Raw genomic sequence first — 20,959 nt, forward strand, 5'->3', positions numbered from 1 at the left:
AGGATTTTTAGTCCCTCATAGGTGTTTGTTGTCTGAAACTTCTAGTTTGGGGTGAGTAGCTGACTATTTGAGGCTTTTCTGAGCTAAGATTTCTTAATATTTCGTAGGTGAAGCTTCCACGTCAGTTTTAAGTTCACCAAGACATAAAAATTTAAGGTTCAGTTCTAAATTTTTCCCTAGAAGATAGGAAAAGTTATACTATAATTGTGATTATTTTCTATGAAGATAGAAAGTTTCACTTTAATTCTAAATTTTCTTAAATTCAGTTCCGACTTTTCTCAAAGAGATGAAAATATTTAAAGTTAGGCTCCATATATTTTCCACTTTAGTTTTGAGTTTGCCACGACATAAAAAATCCTAAGTTCAATTCTAAATTTTTCCACATAAGATAGGAAAAGTTTTGCTATGATTATGATTATTGTTAAAGATGAAGAAAAGTTTCACTTTACTTAGACATTTTATTAGATCTTGAACATACATGACATATGATTCCTGCTATACAAATCGTACTCCGTGCTTGTTCATAGACACGCCGCGGCTTTTCCACTGATACTCTATGGCAGGTTATCGACACTACCGAGTTTATTGCATGCATTAAATCAGTATTTTTTACGGCAGTGGAAGGATCAACACACAATTCATATCTGTATAAAGTGAAGATGAATTATTCGACGAAAGTATGTGCACATGAAAAAATCATCGTCGTGTTGAATGCTGACAAGGAGAAATACCTGAACTATTAAACGAGTGCAAGTGGAGATCTTATTGGGAATGTATGCATACGTTGTCATGTCAGTGAGGAGTTAAATTCCTTTGGTGTACCCAAAAATTTCCATCATGCAAGTTGTGGTTATGCCAGAGTAACATTACCAGAGAAATTAGTAGTCAAAGTGAATGCCAACTTAAAAATAATAGTTGATGAAGAGGGACAACTTCTAGCTAATGGTTCTGGTAACATGTTAGCCGTTGATAGATCTTATCGCAATCTTTCCGGTGTTAGCATTCGAATGAAAGCAAAAGGAAAAAGAAGACATGTATACAACTGCATCAACATCATAAATCATATCCTGTCAATGTGCCAAAACTGCTATCTATGTAAAAATAATGTGACAATAGACAGTGAAATCGCAGGCAGAATAAAAAGGACATTAGCAGACAATATCATCAATGAATATAAATATGAATTGACGGAAAGTGAAGCGCAAGTGTACTAATAATGTATAATAATGTATTTAACATATTTTTATATTAATATTCTACATGTCCTTATTTCATTAAAATATTTAATGCATTATTTTGTTAAGTGTTCATTATTTTTAGGGTATGCTAGGACGTCAAACGTTCAGAATATCTATTAAAAAGGTCAGAGATGTAAGAAAAATAATTTTAGAGATAATGATACTACTAGCAGGCTCAATTTTTCATAGAAGATAGAAAAGTTCAAGTTCTCTTCTGAATTTTACCAAAGAACACAATTCAATTCTAATTTCACCAGAGAAAATAAAAAGCTTAAACTTCTGTTTTAAATTCGCCAAGACATAAAAAATTTAAAGTTCAGTTCTAAATTTTTCCGTAGAAGATAGGAAAAGTTATACTATGCTAGTGATTATTTTCCATAAATATAAAAAGTTTCACTTTAATTCTAAATTTTCTTAAATTCAATTCCGACCTTTCTCAAAGAGTTAAATTTAAAGTTCTATTCCAAATATTTTCCCGGAACAAGAAAAGTCCCAAGACATAAAAAATTTAAAGTTCACTTCTAAATTTTTCCGTAGAAGATAGGAAAAGTTATACTATGATTATGATTATTTTCTATGAAAATAAAAAATTTCACTTTAATTCTAAATTTTCTTAAATTCAGTTCTGACCATTCTCAAAGAGATGAAAAAATTTAAAGTTCTTTTCCAAATATTCCCTCGGAAGAAGAAAAGTTCAACTTCGATTCCGAATTTTCTCAATGAAAATGAAATAAGTTATTGATCAATTCTATTTCCCCAAAATAATAAAAAATTTTCCAATTCAATTCAGATTTTTCTCAAAGAGATGAAAAAATTTAAAATATTGTTACAAATTTTTCTTAGAAGATAGAAAAGTTCAAGTTCTAATCTGAATTTTACCAAAGAACACAATTCAATTCTAATTTCTCCAGAGAAAATAAAAAGCTTCCACTTCAGTTTTAAGTTCACCAAGACATAAAAAATTTAAAGTTCAGTTCTAAATTTTTCCTTAGAAGATAGGAAAAGCTATACTTTGATTGTGATTATTTTCTATGAAGATAAAAAGTTTCACTTTAACTCTAAATTTTCTTAAATTCAGTTCTGACCTTTCTCAAAGAGATGAAAAAATTTAAAGTTCCGTTCAATATATTTTCTCGGAAGAAGAAAAGTTCAACTTTGATTCTGAATTTTCTCATTGAAAATGAAATGAGTTATTGATCAATTCTATTTCCCCAAAATAATATAAAAATTTTCCACTTCAGTTCAGATTTTTCTCAAAGACATGAAAAAATTTAAAATACTAGTCCAAATTGTTTATAGATAATAGAGAAGTTTAATTTCTCTTCGTAATTTTTACAACGCCCCCACTTCAATATCAAGATTTCCTGATACAAGAAAAAGCTTAAACATGAGTTTTAATATCACCAAGACATAATACAAATTTAAAGTTATTCTATGCAATTTACAGATAAGAAAGGAAAAATTATACTATGATAGTGATTATTTTCCATGAAGATAAAAAAGTTTCACTTTAATTCTAAATTTTCTTAAATTCAGTTCCGACTTTTCACATAGAGATGAAAAAAATTTAAAGTTCTGTTCCAAATTTTTTCATAGAATATTGGAAAAGTTATACTTTGATCGTGAATATTCAAGTTCTCTTCTGAATTTTACCAAAGAACACAATTCAATTCTAATTTCTCCATAGAAAATAAAAAGCTGCCACTTCAGTTTTAAGTTCGCCATGACATAAAAAATTTAAAGTTCAATTCTAAATTTCTACATAGAAGATAGGAAAAGTTATACTATGATTGTGATTATTTTCTATGAAGATTAAAAGTTTCACTTCAATTTTAAATTTTCTCAAAGAAGTGAAGAAAATTTCAACTTCGATTCTGAATTTTATCAATGAAAAAGAAATAAGTTATTGATCAATTCTATTTTCCCAAAATGTTATAAAAATTTTCCACTTCAGTTTAGATTTTTATCAAAAAGATGACAAAATCTAAAATACTGTTCCAAATTGTCCATATAAGATAGAAAAGTTCTTGTTATCTTTTGAATTTAGCCTAATAATATAATTAATTTCTACTTTTTACAGCAAAAATATCAAATTTCTGTATTACTGTTAAGTTTACAACGGCATAAAATTTTAACTTAAATTCTAAGTTTTTCCGAAGAAGATAGGAAAAGTTATACTATGATTGATAAATATATATTTATGTATTATGTATGATTGATTAAATATATATTTATATATATATAAATATATATATATATAAATATATATTTATTTATGATAAATAAATATTAATAAATAATTAGAAACATCTCCTAATCTAATTTAATCTTTTTACCATGTTTAAGTTAGGTTAGGTTAGCTTATCATGAGCGCTCATGATAAGTTAACCTAACCTAACTTAAACATGTAGAGATGTTTCTAATTATTTATTAATATTTATTTATACCTAACCTAGCCTATTGTTTATGGGGGTTAGATGAATGAACTGAATTTAAGAAAAATTAGAAATAAACTGAAACTTTTTATCTTCATGGTAAATAATCACAATCATAGTATAGTCATTCTTATCTTCTATGGAAAAATTTAGAATTGAACTTTAAATTTTTTATGTCTTTGAGAAATTAGGAACTGAAATGGAAGCTTTTTCATTTTCATTGGTAAATTTCAGAATTGAGCTAACTTTTTTTCTCTTCTCTAAGAAAATTCAGAAGAGAACTCGTATATTTTGAACTTCTTCGAGAAAACTCCGAATTAAAGTGGAGCTCCATATCTTCATGAAGAATGTTCATAATCAATGTAAAACTTTTCCTATCTTCTATGAAAAATTTAGAACAATATTTAAAATTTTGTCATCTCTTTGAGAAAAATCTGAATTGAAGTGGAAAATTTTATATTATTTTAGGAAAACAGAATTGATCAATAACTTATTTCATTTTCATTGTGAAAATTCAGAATCGAAGTTGAACTTTTCTTTTTCAGGGAAAATATTTAGAACAGAAGTTCAATTTTTTTCATCTCTTTGAGAAAGGTTAGAATTGAATTTAAGAAAATTTAGAATGCAAGTGTAACTTTTTATCTTCCTGGAAAATAATCACAATCATAGCATAGCTTTTCCTATCTTCTATGGAAAAACTTAGAATTTAACTTTAAATTTTTATGTCTTGGTGAACTTAAAAGAAATATGGAAACTTTTTATTTTCTCTGGAAAAATTAGAAATGAATTATGTTCTTTGGTAAAATTCACAAGAGAACAAGAACTTTTCTATCTTCTATGAAAAATTTGGAACAGTATTTTAAATTTTTTCATCCGTTTGAGAAAAATCTAAACTGAATAGGAAAATGTTTATATTATTTTGGGAAAATAGAAATGATCAATAACTTATTTCATTTTCATTGAGAAAATTCAGAATCGAAGTTGAAATTTTTTTTCACTTCTTTGAGAAAATTTAAAATTGAAGTGAAACTTTTAATCTTCATAGAAAATAATCACAATCATAGTATAAATTTTCCTATCTTCTATGTAGAAATTTAGAATTGAACTTTAAATTTTTTATGTCATGGCGAACTTAAAACTGAAATGGCAGCTTTTTATTTTCTATGGAGAAATTAGAATTGAATTGTGTTCTTTGGTAAAATTCAGAAGAGAACTTGAATATTCACGATCAAAGTATAACTTTTCCAATATTCTATGAAAAAATTTGGAACAGAACTTTAAATTTTTTTGTCTTGGTGAACTTAAAACTGAAGTATAAGCTTTTTATTTTCTCTGGAGAAATTAGAAGTGAATTGTGTTTGTTGGTAAAATTCAGAAGAGAACTTGAACTTTTCTATCTTCTATGAAAAATTTGGAATAATATTTTAAATTTTTTCATCTCTTTGAGAAAAATCTGAACTGAAGTGGAAAATTTTTATATTATTTTGGGGAAATAGAATTGATCAATAACTCATTTCATTTTCAATGAGAAAATTCAGAATCGAAGTTGAACTTTTCTTCTTCCGAGAAAATATATTGAACAGAACTTTAAATTTTTTCATCTCTTTGAGAAAGGTCAGAAGTGAATTTAAGAAAATTTAGAATCAAAGTGAAACTTTATATCTTCATAGAAAATAATAACAATCACAGTTTAACTTTTCCTATCTTCTAAGGAAAAATTTAGAACTGAACTTTAAATTTTTTATGTCTTGGTGAACTTAAAACTGAAGTGGAAGCTTTTTATTTTTTCTGGAGAAGTTAGAATTGAATTGTGTTCTTTGGTAAAATTCAGATTAGAACTTGAACTTTTCTATCTTCTAAGAAAAATTTGGAACAATATTTTAAATTTTTTCATCTCTTTGAGAAAAATCTGAATTTAATTGGAAAATTTTCTATTATTTTGGGAATATATAATTGATCAATAACTTATTTCATTTTCATTGAGAAAATTCAGAATCGAAGTTGAACTTTTATTCTTCCGGGGAAATATTTTGGAACAGAACTTTAAATTTTTTCATCTCTTTGAGAATGGTCAGAACTGAATTTAAGAAAATTTAGAATGAAAGTGAAATTTTTTATCTTCATAGAAAATAATCATAATCATAGTATAACTTTTCCTATCTTCTACGGGAAAATTTAGAAGTGAACTTTAAATTTTTTATGTCTTGGGACTTTTCTTGTTCCGGGAAAATATTTGGAATAGAACTTTAAATTTAACTCTTTGAGAAAGGTCTGAATTGAATTTAAGAAAATTTAGAATTAAAGTGAAACTTTTTATCTTCATGGAAAATAATCACTATCATAGTATAACTTTTCCTATCTTCTACGGAAAAATTTAGAAGTGAACTTTAAATTTTGTATGTCTTGGCGAACTTAAAACTGAAGTTTAAGCTTTTTATTTACTCTGGTGAAATTAGAATTGAATTGTGTTCTTTGGTAAAATTCAGAAGAGAACTTGAACTTTTCTATCTTCTATATTTTTAAGTTGGTATTCTCTTTGACTACTAATTTCTCTGGTAATGTTACTCTCGCATATCCACCACTTGCATGATGGAAATTCTTGGGTACAACAAAGGAATTTAACTCCTCACTAGTATGCATACATTCCCAATAAGATCTCCACTTGCACTCGTTTCATAGTTCAGGTATTTCTCCTTGTCAGCATTCAACACGACGATGATTTTTTCATGTGCACATACTTTCGTCGAATAATTCATCTTCACTTTTTACAGATATGAATTGTGTGTTGATCCTTCCACTGCCGTAAAAAATACTGATTTAATGCATGCAATAAACTCGGTAGTGTCGATAACCTGCCATAGAGTATCAGTGGAAAAGCCGCGGCGTGTCTATGAACAAGCACAGAGTACAATTTGTAGAGCCGTAAACATATTTCATGTCATTTTAAGATTTAAGAAAATTTCGAAGTAAAGTGAAACTTTTTATCTTCATGGAAAATAATCATAATCATAGTATAACTTTTCCTATCTTCTGTGGAAAAATTTAGAAGTGAACTTTAAATTTGTTATGTCTTGGTGAACTTACAACTAACGTGTAAAATATTTGGAGCCGAACTTTAAATTTTTTCATCTCTTTGAGAAAAGTCGGAACTGAATTTAAGAAAATTTAGAATTAAAGTGAAACTTTCTATCTTCATAGAAAATAATCACAATCATAGTATAACTTTTCCTATCTTCTATGGAAAAATTTAGAACTGAACTTTAAATTTTTTATGTCTTGGTGAACTTAAAACTGACGTGGAAGCTTCACCTACGAAATATTAAGAAACCTTAGCTCAGAAAAGCCTGAAATAGCCAACTAATCATCCCAAACTAGAAGTTTCAGACAACAAACACCTATGAGGGAACTAAGAATCCTAGCTCTGAAAAGTCCAAAATGAAAATTAAACCTCCCAAATCATAATTTTCTGAAAGCACACACCTATGAAATGCTAAGAAATCTAGCTCAGAAAAGTCTAAAATAGCAAACCGCTCATTCCCAAATCATAGGTTTCAGTCAACACACACCTACGAAAGGCTAAGAAATCCATCTCAGAAAAGTAAAAAAATAGCAACCCACACATCCCAAATCATTGGTTTCAGGCACCACACACCTACGAAAGACTAAGAAATCTGGTTATGAAATGTCTGAAATAGCAAATTGCATAGCTCAAATCATAAGTTTCAGACAACACACACCTATGAAATACTAAGAGACCTTAGCTCAGAAAAGCCTGAAATAGCAAACTATTTATCCCAAACTAGAAGTTTCAGACAGTAAACGCCTATGAGAGACTAAGAATCCTAGCTCTGAAAAGTCCAAAAAGCAAACTACAAATCCCAAATCATAATTTTATGACAGCACACACCTATGAAAGGCTAAGAAACCTAGCTCAGAAAAGTCAAAAATAGCAAATTAACAATCCCAAATCATAGTTTTCACGCAACACATACCTTTGAAAGGCTAAGAAATGCAGCTTAGAAAGGTCAAAAATATCAATACACCCATCCCAAATCATTGGTTTTAGTCAACACACATGAACGAATGACTAAGAAATCTAGGTTAGAAAAGCCCGAAATAGTAATTTACATATCCCAAATCATAAGTTTCAGACAACATTCACCTACAAAATACTATGAAACCTTAGTTCAGAAAAGCCTGAAATAGAAAATTACACACCTCAAATCATATGTTTCAGACAACTCACACCTATGAAATACTAAGAAACCTTAGCTCAGAAAAGCCTGAAATAGCAAACTACTCATCCAAAACTATAGGTTTCAGATAACAAACACCAATGAGGGACTATGAATCCTAGCTCTGAAAACTCCAAAAAGCAAACTACAAATCCCAAATCATAGGTTTCAGACAACACACACCAACGAAAGACTAATAACCTTATATACCAAATCATAGGTTTCAGTCAACACACACCAACGAAAGACTAAGAAATCTAACTTAGAAAAGACCGAAATAGTAATTTACATATCCCAAATCATAAGTTTCAGACAACATTCACCTACGAAATACTATGAAACCTTAGCTCAGAAAGGCCTGAAATTGCAAATTAGACACCTCAAGTCATAAGTTTCAGACAACACACACCTACGAAATACTAAGAAACCTTAGCTCAGAAAAGCCTGAAATAGCAATCTACTCATCCCAAACTATAGGTTTCAGACAAAAAACACCTATGAGGGACTAAGAATCTTAGCTCTGAAAAGTCCAAAAAGCAAAACTACAAATCCCAAATCATAGGTTTCAGACAACACACACCAACTAAAGACTAAGAAATCTAGCTTAGAAAAGCCATAAATATTAATTTACATATCCCAAATAATAATTTTCAGTAAACAAACACCTACGAAAGTCTAATAAATCCATCTCTTAATAGTCAAATAGCAAACTACTCATCTCAAACTATAGGTTTCAGACAACAAACACCCATGAAAGGCTAAGAAATTTAGCTCAGAAAAGTCAAAAATAGTAATTTACATATCCCAAATCATAAGTTTCTGACAACACACACCTATGAAAGGCTAAGAAATCTAGCTCAGAAAAGTCAAAAATAGTAATTTACATATCCCAAATCATAAGTTTCTGACAACACACACCTATGAAAGGCTAAGAAACCTAGCTCAGAAAAGTCAAAAATAGCAAACTACTCATCCCAAACTATAGGTTTCAGACACCAAACACCTATGAGGGACTAAGAAATCTAGCTCAGAAAAGCCCGAAATAGTAATTTACATATCCCAAATCATAATTTTCTGACACCATTCACCTACGATATACTAGGAAAGCCTAGCTCATAAAAGTCTGAAATAGCAAACTACTCATCCCAAACTAGAAGTTTCAGACATCAAACACCTATGAGAGACTAAGAATCCTAGCTCTGAAAAGTCCAGATAGCAAACTAACCACATCCCAAATCATAATTTTCTGACAACACACACCTATGAAAGGCTAAGAAATCCAGCTCAGAAAAGTCAAAAATAGCAAACCATCCATCCCAAATCATAGGTTTCAGACAACACATACCTATGAAAGACTAAGAAATCCAACTCAGAAAAGTCAAAAATAGCAACCCATACACCCCAAATCATAGGTTTCAGACAACATACACCAACGAAAGACGGGGCCCGGGGAGGGCCTTTGAGGGTCTGGGGGGGGCCTTGGGGGACCGGGGGGTTCTTTCGGGATTGGGATATGGGAATCGGAGCCCTTTGGGTCGGGGTAGGGCGATCGGGGCCCTTTGGGGTTGGGGTAGAGGACCTCACGACACTGTTCAAATAGAACTTGTTTACTATAACGACAACACTCAAAACCTCTTCTAAAACCTTTTCTAAAATCATCTTTTAAAATGTCTCTAACTGTTTCGCCGAAATAATTCCCTAAAATGTTTAAAACCGTTTCACCCAAATAATCCCCTAAAAGTAATTACTGTGTGTTCCTTTTGTTTTTGGCATCCCTGCGCTGTCACATTTCAAATTTCTAGGAAACCCTTTCCTAGGTTAATCTCTTCATCTCATAAATGTTCCTAGCTACACTATTAAGGTTTCGTTAGAATATCAATTTATCTCTCCGACTTAAAGCTCAGTGAAGCCGTATTTAAAAATAGAATTTCTATCTCTTTAGATTCCCGCATAATTCCAAGATAACAAGTGATGTCATTTCTAATTCCTGACACTAAAGATCAATGAAGCCCTATTTAAAAATAGAATATTAATTTTTCTCTCTGACCTAAAGAACGTCTATCCCTCAGACCTAAGATTAAAGAAGCCATAATGTTTGTTTCTTAATTCCCCTTTCGCGATCCAATAATTCCCCCGCAGATTATGTAAATCAATTTCTCAGGTTAGGTTCGCCTAAAGATCAAAGAAGCCATGTTTGTTTCTTAATTCCCCCTTCGTGAATCAATACATTCCCCCGCCGATTATGTAAATCAATTTCTCAGGTTAGGCTAGCCAAACAACAAAGAAGCCATTTTGTTGCTTAATTCCCCTTTCGTGAACCAATAATTCCCCCTCCGATTATGTAAATCAATTTCTCAGGTTAGGCTAGCCAAACAACATAAATTGCTGTTGACATCCATAAATGTGAGAAAGTTCCTGTTTTTTCATTCTCAATAACAAAACCATAAAACAGACATGAATTGCTGTTGACATCCATTAAAGTGAGAAAGTTCCTGTTTTTTCATTCTCACTGACAAAAACCATAAAACAGACATAAATTGCTGTTGACATCCATAAATGTGAGAAAGTTCCTGTTTTTTCATTCTCACTGACAAAAACCATAAAACATACATAAATTGCTGTTGACATCCATGAAAAACATCAAATAAATTGACCAACACCCATAACCATCCAAGAAAACATCCATAAAAGTGAGAAAATTCATGTTTTTTCAAGTGAGAAAATTCCTGTTTTTTCATTCTCAATTATAAAACCATAAACCACGTGGTCATGTTCGGACTATAAGATAGCCTTCTACTATTATCCAATTATAAGGTTAAAACACATACTCTGAGATAGATGTAAAATTGCTTTGGCACACAAAATCCTATTAAGGTCAATTCCAAACAGTTTTGATCCCTTTGTGTCAGCAAGTGGAATGGTTTAAACCCCCTTCTTGGAGCTATTTTTTCAATCCATTCATTGTTGTCAATCGCTGTCCACAAGTTCTGCAAGCTGTCTATTGTTCATATATAAGGTTTTTATCAAAGAGGTAATCGTATAGACTTTGAAAAAAACCTCATTCTATTTAAAATGAAATTTCTATATTCGTTTTTTAAAGTAAATAATACTCGGAAAGTAAGCAACCCCCCCCCCCCATGCCATAAAAACTTGAAACTTTTTGCAATCAAAAACTAACAAAAATTAATTTAAAAAAACTTGGCGAAAAATAATTTTTTCAAAGATAATTAAAGGCCATTTTAAACTTAAGCTCAGGAGATACAAATACCTGCTAAAGTTCAGACTCAAAACGACCAGAAATTACTATTAAAGAACAAATGAAATCCAAAACGAACTGAAATAAAGTAAAGAATTATAGGAAAAAATATACAACAGGTAATAATATAAATGAATAAATAGATCTTAAAGCGAGTAATGCTTAGATTGAATATGAATATCAAGCTTAAAACAAAAACAAATGTTTTGCTATTAAAGTATAAATGAAACTTAAAACGAACAGAAATTAAATAACAATCAATGCGAACAAACATACAATATATATTAATTTAAATGAATAAATAAATCTTAAAACGAGTGAAACTTAAATTGAATATGCAAATCAAGTTTGAATTGAATAAAAATAACTACAAACAAGAGTTTGGGTATCACCTCACTGCAGAAGCCTAAAACTTACTGCGCCATTGGCGTTTTACTGAAAATGAATTATATTAAAAATGTTTTCTTTTGTACTTAATATTGAAAATAAATATTAAAATTACAGTAAAATTTTGAACTGATGAGCTTTTAGCAATTAATATCATTATGCACCGAATATTCAGTTTAATTTATTAGTTCTTTCCAAGATTGGTCAAGACAAATATAGTTTCACTACAAACAAAATTTGGATACTGCCCCCTTCTTTAACTGTAAAAGCCTAAAGCCTTCTGCGCCATTGACGCTTCACTGGAAACGAATTACTCGTATATTACAAATAAATTATTTTCCAGCTCTTACAGCATTGAAAATGAAAATAAAATTACAGTGAAAAAAAAAATCTTGAACCGATGGATCTTTCAACAATTGATATCATTAAATATCTAATATTCAATTTGATTTTGTTTATACTTTCCAAGACTGTTCAAGTAGTTTTGCCATTTTTTTTTAACTCTGCCATTTTTTCTAACTAACCGTGTTGGTTTGTTATGAAAACATTCTATGGCTTCTAGGCATTTCTATTTGAGCGGAAAACTGCACCTCAAACTTTGTAGAACATGCATTTTCTTGCATGAAACACCAAAATATAATAAAATGTTAAGTTTCGGAGTGTTCCGCCACTCGCAAGCAAGTGCCATTAGTATTTTTGAATCCGCATGGTCAATTTAGGGGGTGGAGGGTAGGCTAACTCTCGTAGCAGCCCCATTCCGTCGTGGTATGATTCACACTTTCAACACATGGCGTCCGGACTACCATATAATCTACCAAGCATACAACTACCCCAAACCAGTATCAATAAATAACTGAAACCCAAAACGAACAAATATTAAAATAAATATTAGAGTCAAACTCAAAACGAGCATAAATTAATATGAGTAGGGTTCAAAACCCCTATGCTTTCTAAAAGCCAGAATATAATTTGTACTTTACTGAAAAAAATTCAAATGATTTTACTGAAAAAAAATGTGCATTGTTAATTTAAGATACATATGCTGATATTTATTCCCTAAAAGCTTAATTAATGAAAGAATTGTTTTCAGTAAAGCGCCAATGACGCAGTAGGTTTTAGAATTCTGCAGTGAGGCGATACCCGAACTCTTGTTTGTAGTTATTTTATTTGATTCAAACTTGATTTGCATATTCAATTTAAGTTTCACTCGTTTTATTTATTCATTTACATTAATATATATTGTATGTTTGTTCGCATTGATTGTTACTTAATTTCTGTTTGTTTTAACTTTCATTTATGCTTTACTAGCAAAATATTTTTCTTCGTTTTAAGCTTGATTTTCCTTTTCAATTTAAGCTTTACTCGCTTTAAGATCTACTAATTCATTTATATTATTAATTGTTTTATGTTTTTTGCAATGATTGTTTATTTAATTTCTGTTCGTTTTCGTTTCATTTATTATTTAATAGTAATTTCTGGTCGTTTTGAGTTTGAATTTTAACAGGTATTTGTATCTCCTGAGCTTAATTTTAAAATGGCCTTGACTTTTCTTTGAAAAATTATTTTTTGGAAAGTTTTTTTTTAATTAATAAGAGTAAATTATCCATTCTTCTTTCGTACTTGTCTTCTGTCTAAGAAAATTGATAATTTGTTGACAAGATAATTTCGTGTGATGATTTTACTTTCCTTAATTTTTTAATTATATCTGAATATCTTCTTATTTTCATTTTATTTGCTAATTATTGAAAATTCTGGTACTCCTGTATTAAACGCACTCTTTTATATACTGCTAGTTTGGTTAATACTAATGAAATAATATAAAATTGGATGAATATATAATAGTTTAGAAAAAAATTTGGGCTATATATTTGCACATTAGGGGGGGGGGGGTAAAGCATAGTAAATATTATTACGTTACCTAACCTAGCCTAGATACCTTCCCCCCTAAACCCCCTACCCCCTCCAAAAAAAAACAGTTTAAATTTCGTATACGCAATGAAGACCACGCTACATTGTCTTACCCTATAGCGGTGTCTTAAATTAACCCGTCAAAACCAGTTTTTTCGCGACTGGTTACCATTACAGTATATAAAAGAGTGCGTTTAATACAGAAGTACAAAATCTCTTATAGGTTTCAACTGCTACAAATTTACGAATAAGCACAACTGCTATAATTAGTAAGATGGACGCACCTATTGGGAAAACCATTGGAAACTCTTTAGAGGTTCGAGAAGCTGTGAACATTCTTCGAGGGAAAGAGCATAATAATGATATTTATGAGCTAGTTACAACTTTAGGTGAGCTTAAAATGCTTAAAGTACTTAAGAATAAAATACTTTAATAGTTTAAAGTAACAATTTGAAATAACTTAAATGAATTAATTTAAATAAAATAATTAAAAATATAAGTATTAAAAAATATAATCCAAAAGCGTAGAGGACTTACCTTTCATTTTCCTTTGAATTGCATCCTTGTTTAAATGTTACTAATTATCAGAGTTGTTTTGTTTTCTCAACTCTTATGATGTAGTTTTTTTTTACCATAATGTAAGTACATTTTGTTTTACTTCTTATGTTGTATTTTGTTGGTGTGTATTTTATTTTTTCCTTTATTTTCTCCTCTATAACAGCATTTTTAATTTTTTGTAAGGTGAATAGCAATAAATATTATCAATATTATTATAGAAAGTTTCTCATTTCTTCAGAGTTGTGATTCCTATTAGTGTGACATCCTATTGGTGTGATATTATATATAATATATATAATATATAATTATTATTTTTATAATTTATTTTATATATATAATTTTCAATTATATATTTTTTATGAGCTAGTTACAACTTTAGGTGAGCTTAAAATGCTTAAAGTACTTAAGAATAAAATACTTTAATAGTTTAAAGTGATAATTTGAAATAACTTAAATGAATTAATTTAAATAAAATAATTAAAAATATAATTTAAATAAAATGATTAAACTTCTCATTGATCTATGGTAAGATCACAGAAAAGACAAGCTTTAAAAGTTTTAATACGTCAGAACTAGAATTGAATTTTAACAGAAAAAGAAAATTTATGGAATGTTTTCTATCACCGTATTGATGATCGGTCTTATGTTTAAAAACAGCATACTATAACTTTAAAGATAGAGTTATATATTTAGGGTTACGAGAAATAATAAAAAACATATCAATAACTGTTTTTCATTGGATTTCATAACCAGAATCAATAAAAACAGGGATTTCCAGTGTTAGTCATGCTTTGATCTTAAAAAAAAATTGTTGCTCAAGACTGATGAATTGCTACTAGCCTCATCGAAAAACAGTTCACATATATAATCATTTAAAATTTTAAATCTAAGCTTTTGTAAAATCAATGATCAATAATTCGTAACCAATAATAAACATAAAAATATATTTTATTTATACGGAATTTCGATCTTATGAGCTCTTTTATTGCTGATCACTGAATTGTTATCAGCTTAGTCAAAAATCTATTCATATCTTCATTTATTTTAAAGTTTTAAGTCAAAATGTATTTTAAACAAAGAATCAATAATGTAGGGACTGCAGCGGGTCTGCATGCAAAATTTGTTAGCTACAATTATTCTACATATTATGAAGTAATTATGCTATAGTAAATGCTACTCCAACTGCAATTTCAAATGAAGATAGAGAGGAATACTGGAAAAAGATGTGGAGGAATGGTCACCGAAATTACTTTTCATAATTCATTCAACGCCATTTCTGTTCGTCTTAAGTTTGACATTTCGTATGATAATTTCTACTGTTTCAAGTTTAAATGTCGCTCTTTTTATTTTTAGAAATCATTTTACAATCTTTTTTGGTCATATAATTGTTCAACTCCATTTAATAATAGTTTGAATAGTAGTAAGGCAAGCTACATTTAAGATGCAAGAGATTAATTTGACAACCTAACCTGATTCACATTCTGACCAGTGAACTAACCCTCTTGAAAAACTTTTCCTCAGATTATTTTTACAACTGTATTACTTTTCAAAATTTTGATCTAACCAATATTTATACCAAGAATCAGTAATGTAAAAACCCACATTCCGTGGAAACGCAATTTTTTTTTAATGCCATACTAACACAATTTGCATTTTTTTTAATATATTTTTTCTAGCACTATTAAAAGGTATTCATAAATATACCTTATAAAGACAAACTTAGAAAAAATGAGAATAACAAAATCCAGCATTCAAAAAACTTTTTAAATCACCACTTGGAAGTTATTTCTGAGCATTCATGGAAATATTTACACTTGCAAATTTCTGACAAAATCTTAATAGCCAAAGCTTTTATGACATTTACAGATAATAACAAATATGAAAGATATTTTATTTTTAATATTAATGAAGCATAATTTGAACCAAATTTTAGTTTCGTTTGTTTTTAGTCTTAGCTTAAATTTTTATGCATTGCTAGTGTTTTTTTTGTCTCGTCTTGCTTTGACTTTTCATCACTTCAATTTTAAAATCAAGGCTTTTAATTACTTTCCTGTAATTTTAAGTTTCACATTAAAACATATATTAAAAACTTACCAATTAAGAACAATATTAAAAATTTTTAATTTTTATGTTAAAAATTTTCAATTTCCAGGCGGTATTCTTTTACTTTCAATGAACAAAGTGAATACAATCGATGAGGGCATTGCTTCTCTCGGTGAAACTCTCAAGGATGGAAGAGCTTTGCTTAAATTCGAGGATATGATTAAGCATCAAGGGGTAGAAGAAAGGACTGCAAGAGAGCTCTGCCATGGAAATATTGATCTGGCCTTACCCCTTGCAGAACATGTTACTGTAGTTGAGGCACAAACCTCTGGTAAATTGCTAGTTAGTCTAACATAGCTCAACCTGAAGAATCTAACCTAATCTAATTCTTTTTTTAGAATGCAGTCTTTTTCTTATTATTAATTAAAAAAAACTTTTTCCTAAAAAGCAAGCTTTTCAAAGAAAAGTAAAGAGCTCCATTAAACCAAGAATGAACCAAAATACAGTCAAATAATCTTCCAAGCGTAAAACTACCACAAATCACTATCCATAAATAAATGAAACTCAAAACGAACAGAAATTACAATAAATAGCCGAGTCAAACTCAAAACGAGTAAAAATGAACTTGAGTAGGGTTGATAACCCCCATGCCTGTTCAAGACCATAACACAATTTGCACTTTACTAAAAAAAAAACAAAAAAAAAAGCAAATGACCATGGATTGTCGGTTTAATTGACAAATACTGATATTTATTCCTTGAAGTTTCAATAATTTTTTATTTATGAAAATAAGAAAAATAACAACATTTCAAACGTATTTTATTTTCAGTAAAGCGCAAATTGTGTTCTGGTTTTGAGAAGGCATGGGGTTTATCAGCCCTGCTCATGTCAATTTTTGCTCGTTTTGAGTTTGACTCGGCTATTTATCGGAATTTCTGTTTTATTTATTGATTATGATTCGGGGTAATTTTAAGCTTGGAAGATTATTTGACTTTATTTATCCTCATTCTTGGCTTAATGGAGTTCTTTACTTTTCTTTGAAAAACTTGTTTTGTGGAAAAAAATTTTTAATTAATTTCTGTTCGTTTTTTATTGAAATAGTCTTTATCATGGAAAAAATAATATTTATTATGTTTTCAGCTTTTTTCTATAAGATTCCATAGCTTTTTCAACAATTTTGGATCCAGGCATAAATAATATTTTTTAATTTTATTTTATAGCTTCTGAAGTTGACCGGAAAAATAACACCTCATATAATTCCCAAAAGATTCTATCTATGGTCTTTGACAACCTGGATACACTTACACTCGTTTTATTTACTGAAATTGTAAGGGCAGAAGTAGTAATAGCAGTATCCCCAAAAGTTTCAACTTAGTACCCCCAGTCGTCCTCGATATATTGTTGAGGTGTCTTAGTGGCAACCATAGCACAATACCTTTTGATTCATTTCAAAGTAAGATTTAGTTTTAAAGCATAATGGGCTGATTGCATAATTGTGGGGGGTTGACACGCCCAATATCCCTAAGGACATAGCTGCAGGACTGTTCTATTGCACTGAACAAAATTGCTGTCTCAAAATTTTGACTTTTTGCGTTTGGAAAATGAATCGGTTTAAGAGAGGTCCTGCTTGCCCTCCAATTTCTTGTTGCTCTTAAAAAGGGCATAAGAACTTTTAATTTCGAATTGAATTAGCTTCTTTAAAAGTTTCAATAATATTTCTAGCTATTATAGAGTCGTGCTGCATAATTTCATATGATATGCCTTATATGCCCTTTTGAAAACTTGCATGCAACAGTTTTTCCCTATAATTGAAACTCCTAGACGTTCCCTAAAAGTTCATCTTAATATCTTTAGCATCATTAGTTATATCAACTGTAGTAGTCGCATTCAAAGTATACATATAATGCCTTCTGGATAGTTCATAATCCCCCACAGCTCACCCTTAAAAGTCAAAATTAATAATAAAAGTTGTTCTTCAGATATTGCTTTGTCACCTTTTTGAAAGTCCACATGCTCATAGTTTTGTTTTATTTAGTACAATATCTGCCTAAATATACCTTAAAAGCTTCACCTCAACACCCTTACCTTGCGCAGTAGCAATGGTCATAGCAGTATAAATAGGAGTATGCGCATAGCACCTTTGGTTTCTTCAACATCCCCTTCAACACACGCGGAAAGTTTCAGCTTAATACATATCATCAACCGTTCCTGAAGCATTTCTTATGTGTCCGCTTGACAATCTGTGTGGGCATAGTGTGTTTCGAATTAGTTCCGTACGGTTTCTATATATCCCAAATTTTTCGCTTTAAAATCCTTAGTTTCAATAGCAGTAGTAGTAGTAGTAGCTGTAGAATTAATTGTAGTAGCCTAGGCCTTAGTAGCAGTAGTAGTAATAGAAGTAGTAACAATAGTAAGAGTAGTTGTAGTATGAGTAGAAGCAGTAGTAAAAGGATGCAAATATTTTCTGTTAGTTCAACATCCCTCACAACAAGCCCTGTTAGTTTCAACTTCACACACCAAACTGTTCCTAAGATGTTGCTGTTACATCCTTTTGACAACCTACATACCGAGGGCGTGTTCTGATTATGTCCGTTTTCCCCCCTCAAAATCTCTTAAAAATTTTACCTTCATGCCCTTAGACACAGTTGAAATAGTAGTCAAAGTAGTAGTATTCAAATTACTAGGAATAGCATTGAATAGCGGTGGTACTGCTAGCAGCAGTAATGTTCACTTATTGCATTTTGGTCGGTTGAACATTCCTCTCATCAAGTCCTGGAAGTTTCAACTTAATACAAATAGCCACTGCTACGACATTGCTGATATGTCGTTTTGATTAAGTGTTTGTTCATATAATTCTTCAAATTTTCATCTCAATTCTATTAGTACTAAAAGTAGTTGCAATAGAAGTAGTAGCAGTAGTAATCAATGTAGCAGTAATAGTAGCATTAGCAGTAGTGTGATCTGCTAATACTGTAGAATTTGGGTGAGATGATCTTCCTCTTTAAGCATTCTCTGAAAGTTTCAACTTAATACCCAAATCAATCCTTGAGATACGCATTTTGACAATGTGCATGCACATAGTGTCTTTTTGGGTTTAGTTCAAAAGACGGACATAATTTTTAGACTGGATGTGTTTCACCATAATTTTTGATTGGATGTGTTTTGGGGAAAGATGGGATTGTAGGGGGAGCCTGGTTGTCCTCCTTTCACTTTTGACTCTTAAAAATGGCACTAGATCTTCCGACTCCCAATCAAATGAGCCCCATCCGATCCGAAGCTTATACGACGATCTGTTCCATAAAAACCTTATATGCCCTGGGCATGGCTTACAAACCTTACACCTGGGCTCTGGAGGGTTATGTCCACCTTGAAGCCATTGCTATGGGTTTTTTGGACTATTGTGAACAAATGGCTATCTACCATCCGAACCGAAGCTTATACGACCATCCGTTCCAAAAGAACCTTATATGCTGGGGGCATGGCTTACAACCCTTGCACCTGGGCTCTGGAGGGTTGTGTCAACCTTGAAGCCATTGTTATAGGCTTTTTGGACTATTGTGAACAAAATGGCTATCTCACAATTTTGATTGAATGCGTTTGGGGAAAACAGGCTCTCAGGGAGGGAGAGGGATAGTTGCCCTACATCAATTTTGACTCTCAAAAGGGAACTAAAACTTTATATTTCCAATCAAATGAGCTTCCTCTAAAGTTCAAACAACAACACCTTCCGTAAAGCTTATATGCTCCCGGGGCATAACTTACAATCCTGACCCCCAGACTCTGGGGGATTGTGCAAACCCAAAGGCCTTGCTATGTGATCTTTGGACTGCTTTGTAACAAATGGTTATCTCAAAATATCAGTAATATAGCACATAAAAAATATAAATGTCTTAATATAATACCTTAATAGCTATAACACCTATAATATACAATCATCACTTATTAATCTTATTTTAGAACAAACTTACCTTGTCTTGTCGCTAAAAAAAATATATATATCTGTTTTGCGTTCACTTTCCCGTTGAAGAATCAAAAGCTATTCTAATCCTTTCATCCTACGACATTAAATGACAAAATATGTTTTATATTTTTTAACTTTTTAACTTCAATTAATAAATAATTATGAAAACTTTAAGGAATATGGATCAGTATATGTATACTAAACTGACAATCAACAGCCCTTTTTTTCACTAAAGTGCAAATTATGTTCTGGTCTTGAGGAGGTATTAGGATTGTCAATGACATAATTTCCGGACCTTTTAACTATGCTGAACAAAATGGATATTTCAACATTTTGATTCGATATTTTGGGATTTGATGGGTATAGGGGAGGGGGGCTTGATGCCCTCCAATTACCTTTGACTAATGAAAAGGCAGTAGCTCTTTCAATTTCCAATCGAATGAGCCTTTTTCGAAGTTTCTGCGACAACAAATGGCCATCTCAAAATTTCTATCTGATCCATTTCGGGAAAATACGAGATTTGGAGAGGTATCCATTCTTCGATCACTCATGACCTTAAAAAGGTTAAAAAGGTTCCAATACGATCACTCTTTCTATATAAACCTTAAATGCCCCCAGGGCATAACTTACAACCCTTGCCCTAATGGCTGTGAGGGGGTTGTTATCCTCAAAGACATAATTTCCTGACTTTTCAATTACGTTGAACAAAATGGATATCTCAAAATTTTGATTGGATGTGTTTGGGGAAATGGTGGGCGTAGGAGGGGGATTAGTTGACCTTCAATCACTTTCGAATATCAAAAAGTGCACTACCCCTTTCATTTTCCAATCAAATTAGCTGTTTTCGAAGTTTCTACGACAACAAATGGCTATCTCAAAATTTCTATCAGATGCATTTCGGGAAAATATGTGTTGTGTATCCACCCTCCGATCACTCT

The 20,959-nt window shown here is 30.7% G+C and overlaps 1 protein-coding gene across 1 annotated transcript in view; it reads left to right on the forward strand.

The window, feature by feature from the left end:
* The window catches only part of LOC148953347 (thymidine phosphorylase-like), a 112,960-nt gene that overhangs the window by 80,700 nt on the left and 11,301 nt on the right, over positions 1-20,959 (forward strand). The window contains exons 5-6 of the mRNA XM_089088501.1: positions 13,683-13,848; positions 16,170-16,391. Coding sequence (XP_088944627.1) covers positions 13,683-13,848; positions 16,170-16,391 — 388 coding nt within the window. The remainder of the gene's footprint in view (positions 1-13,682; positions 13,849-16,169; positions 16,392-20,959) is intronic.

Source organism: Artemia sp. Qi Xiang Cuo, chromosome 4 (assembly GCF_049724085.1).
Source record: "Artemia sp. Qi Xiang Cuo chromosome 4, ASM4972408v1, whole genome shotgun sequence".
Classification (NCBI taxonomy): Eukaryota; Metazoa; Arthropoda; class Branchiopoda; order Anostraca; family Artemiidae; genus Artemia; species Artemia sp. Qi Xiang Cuo.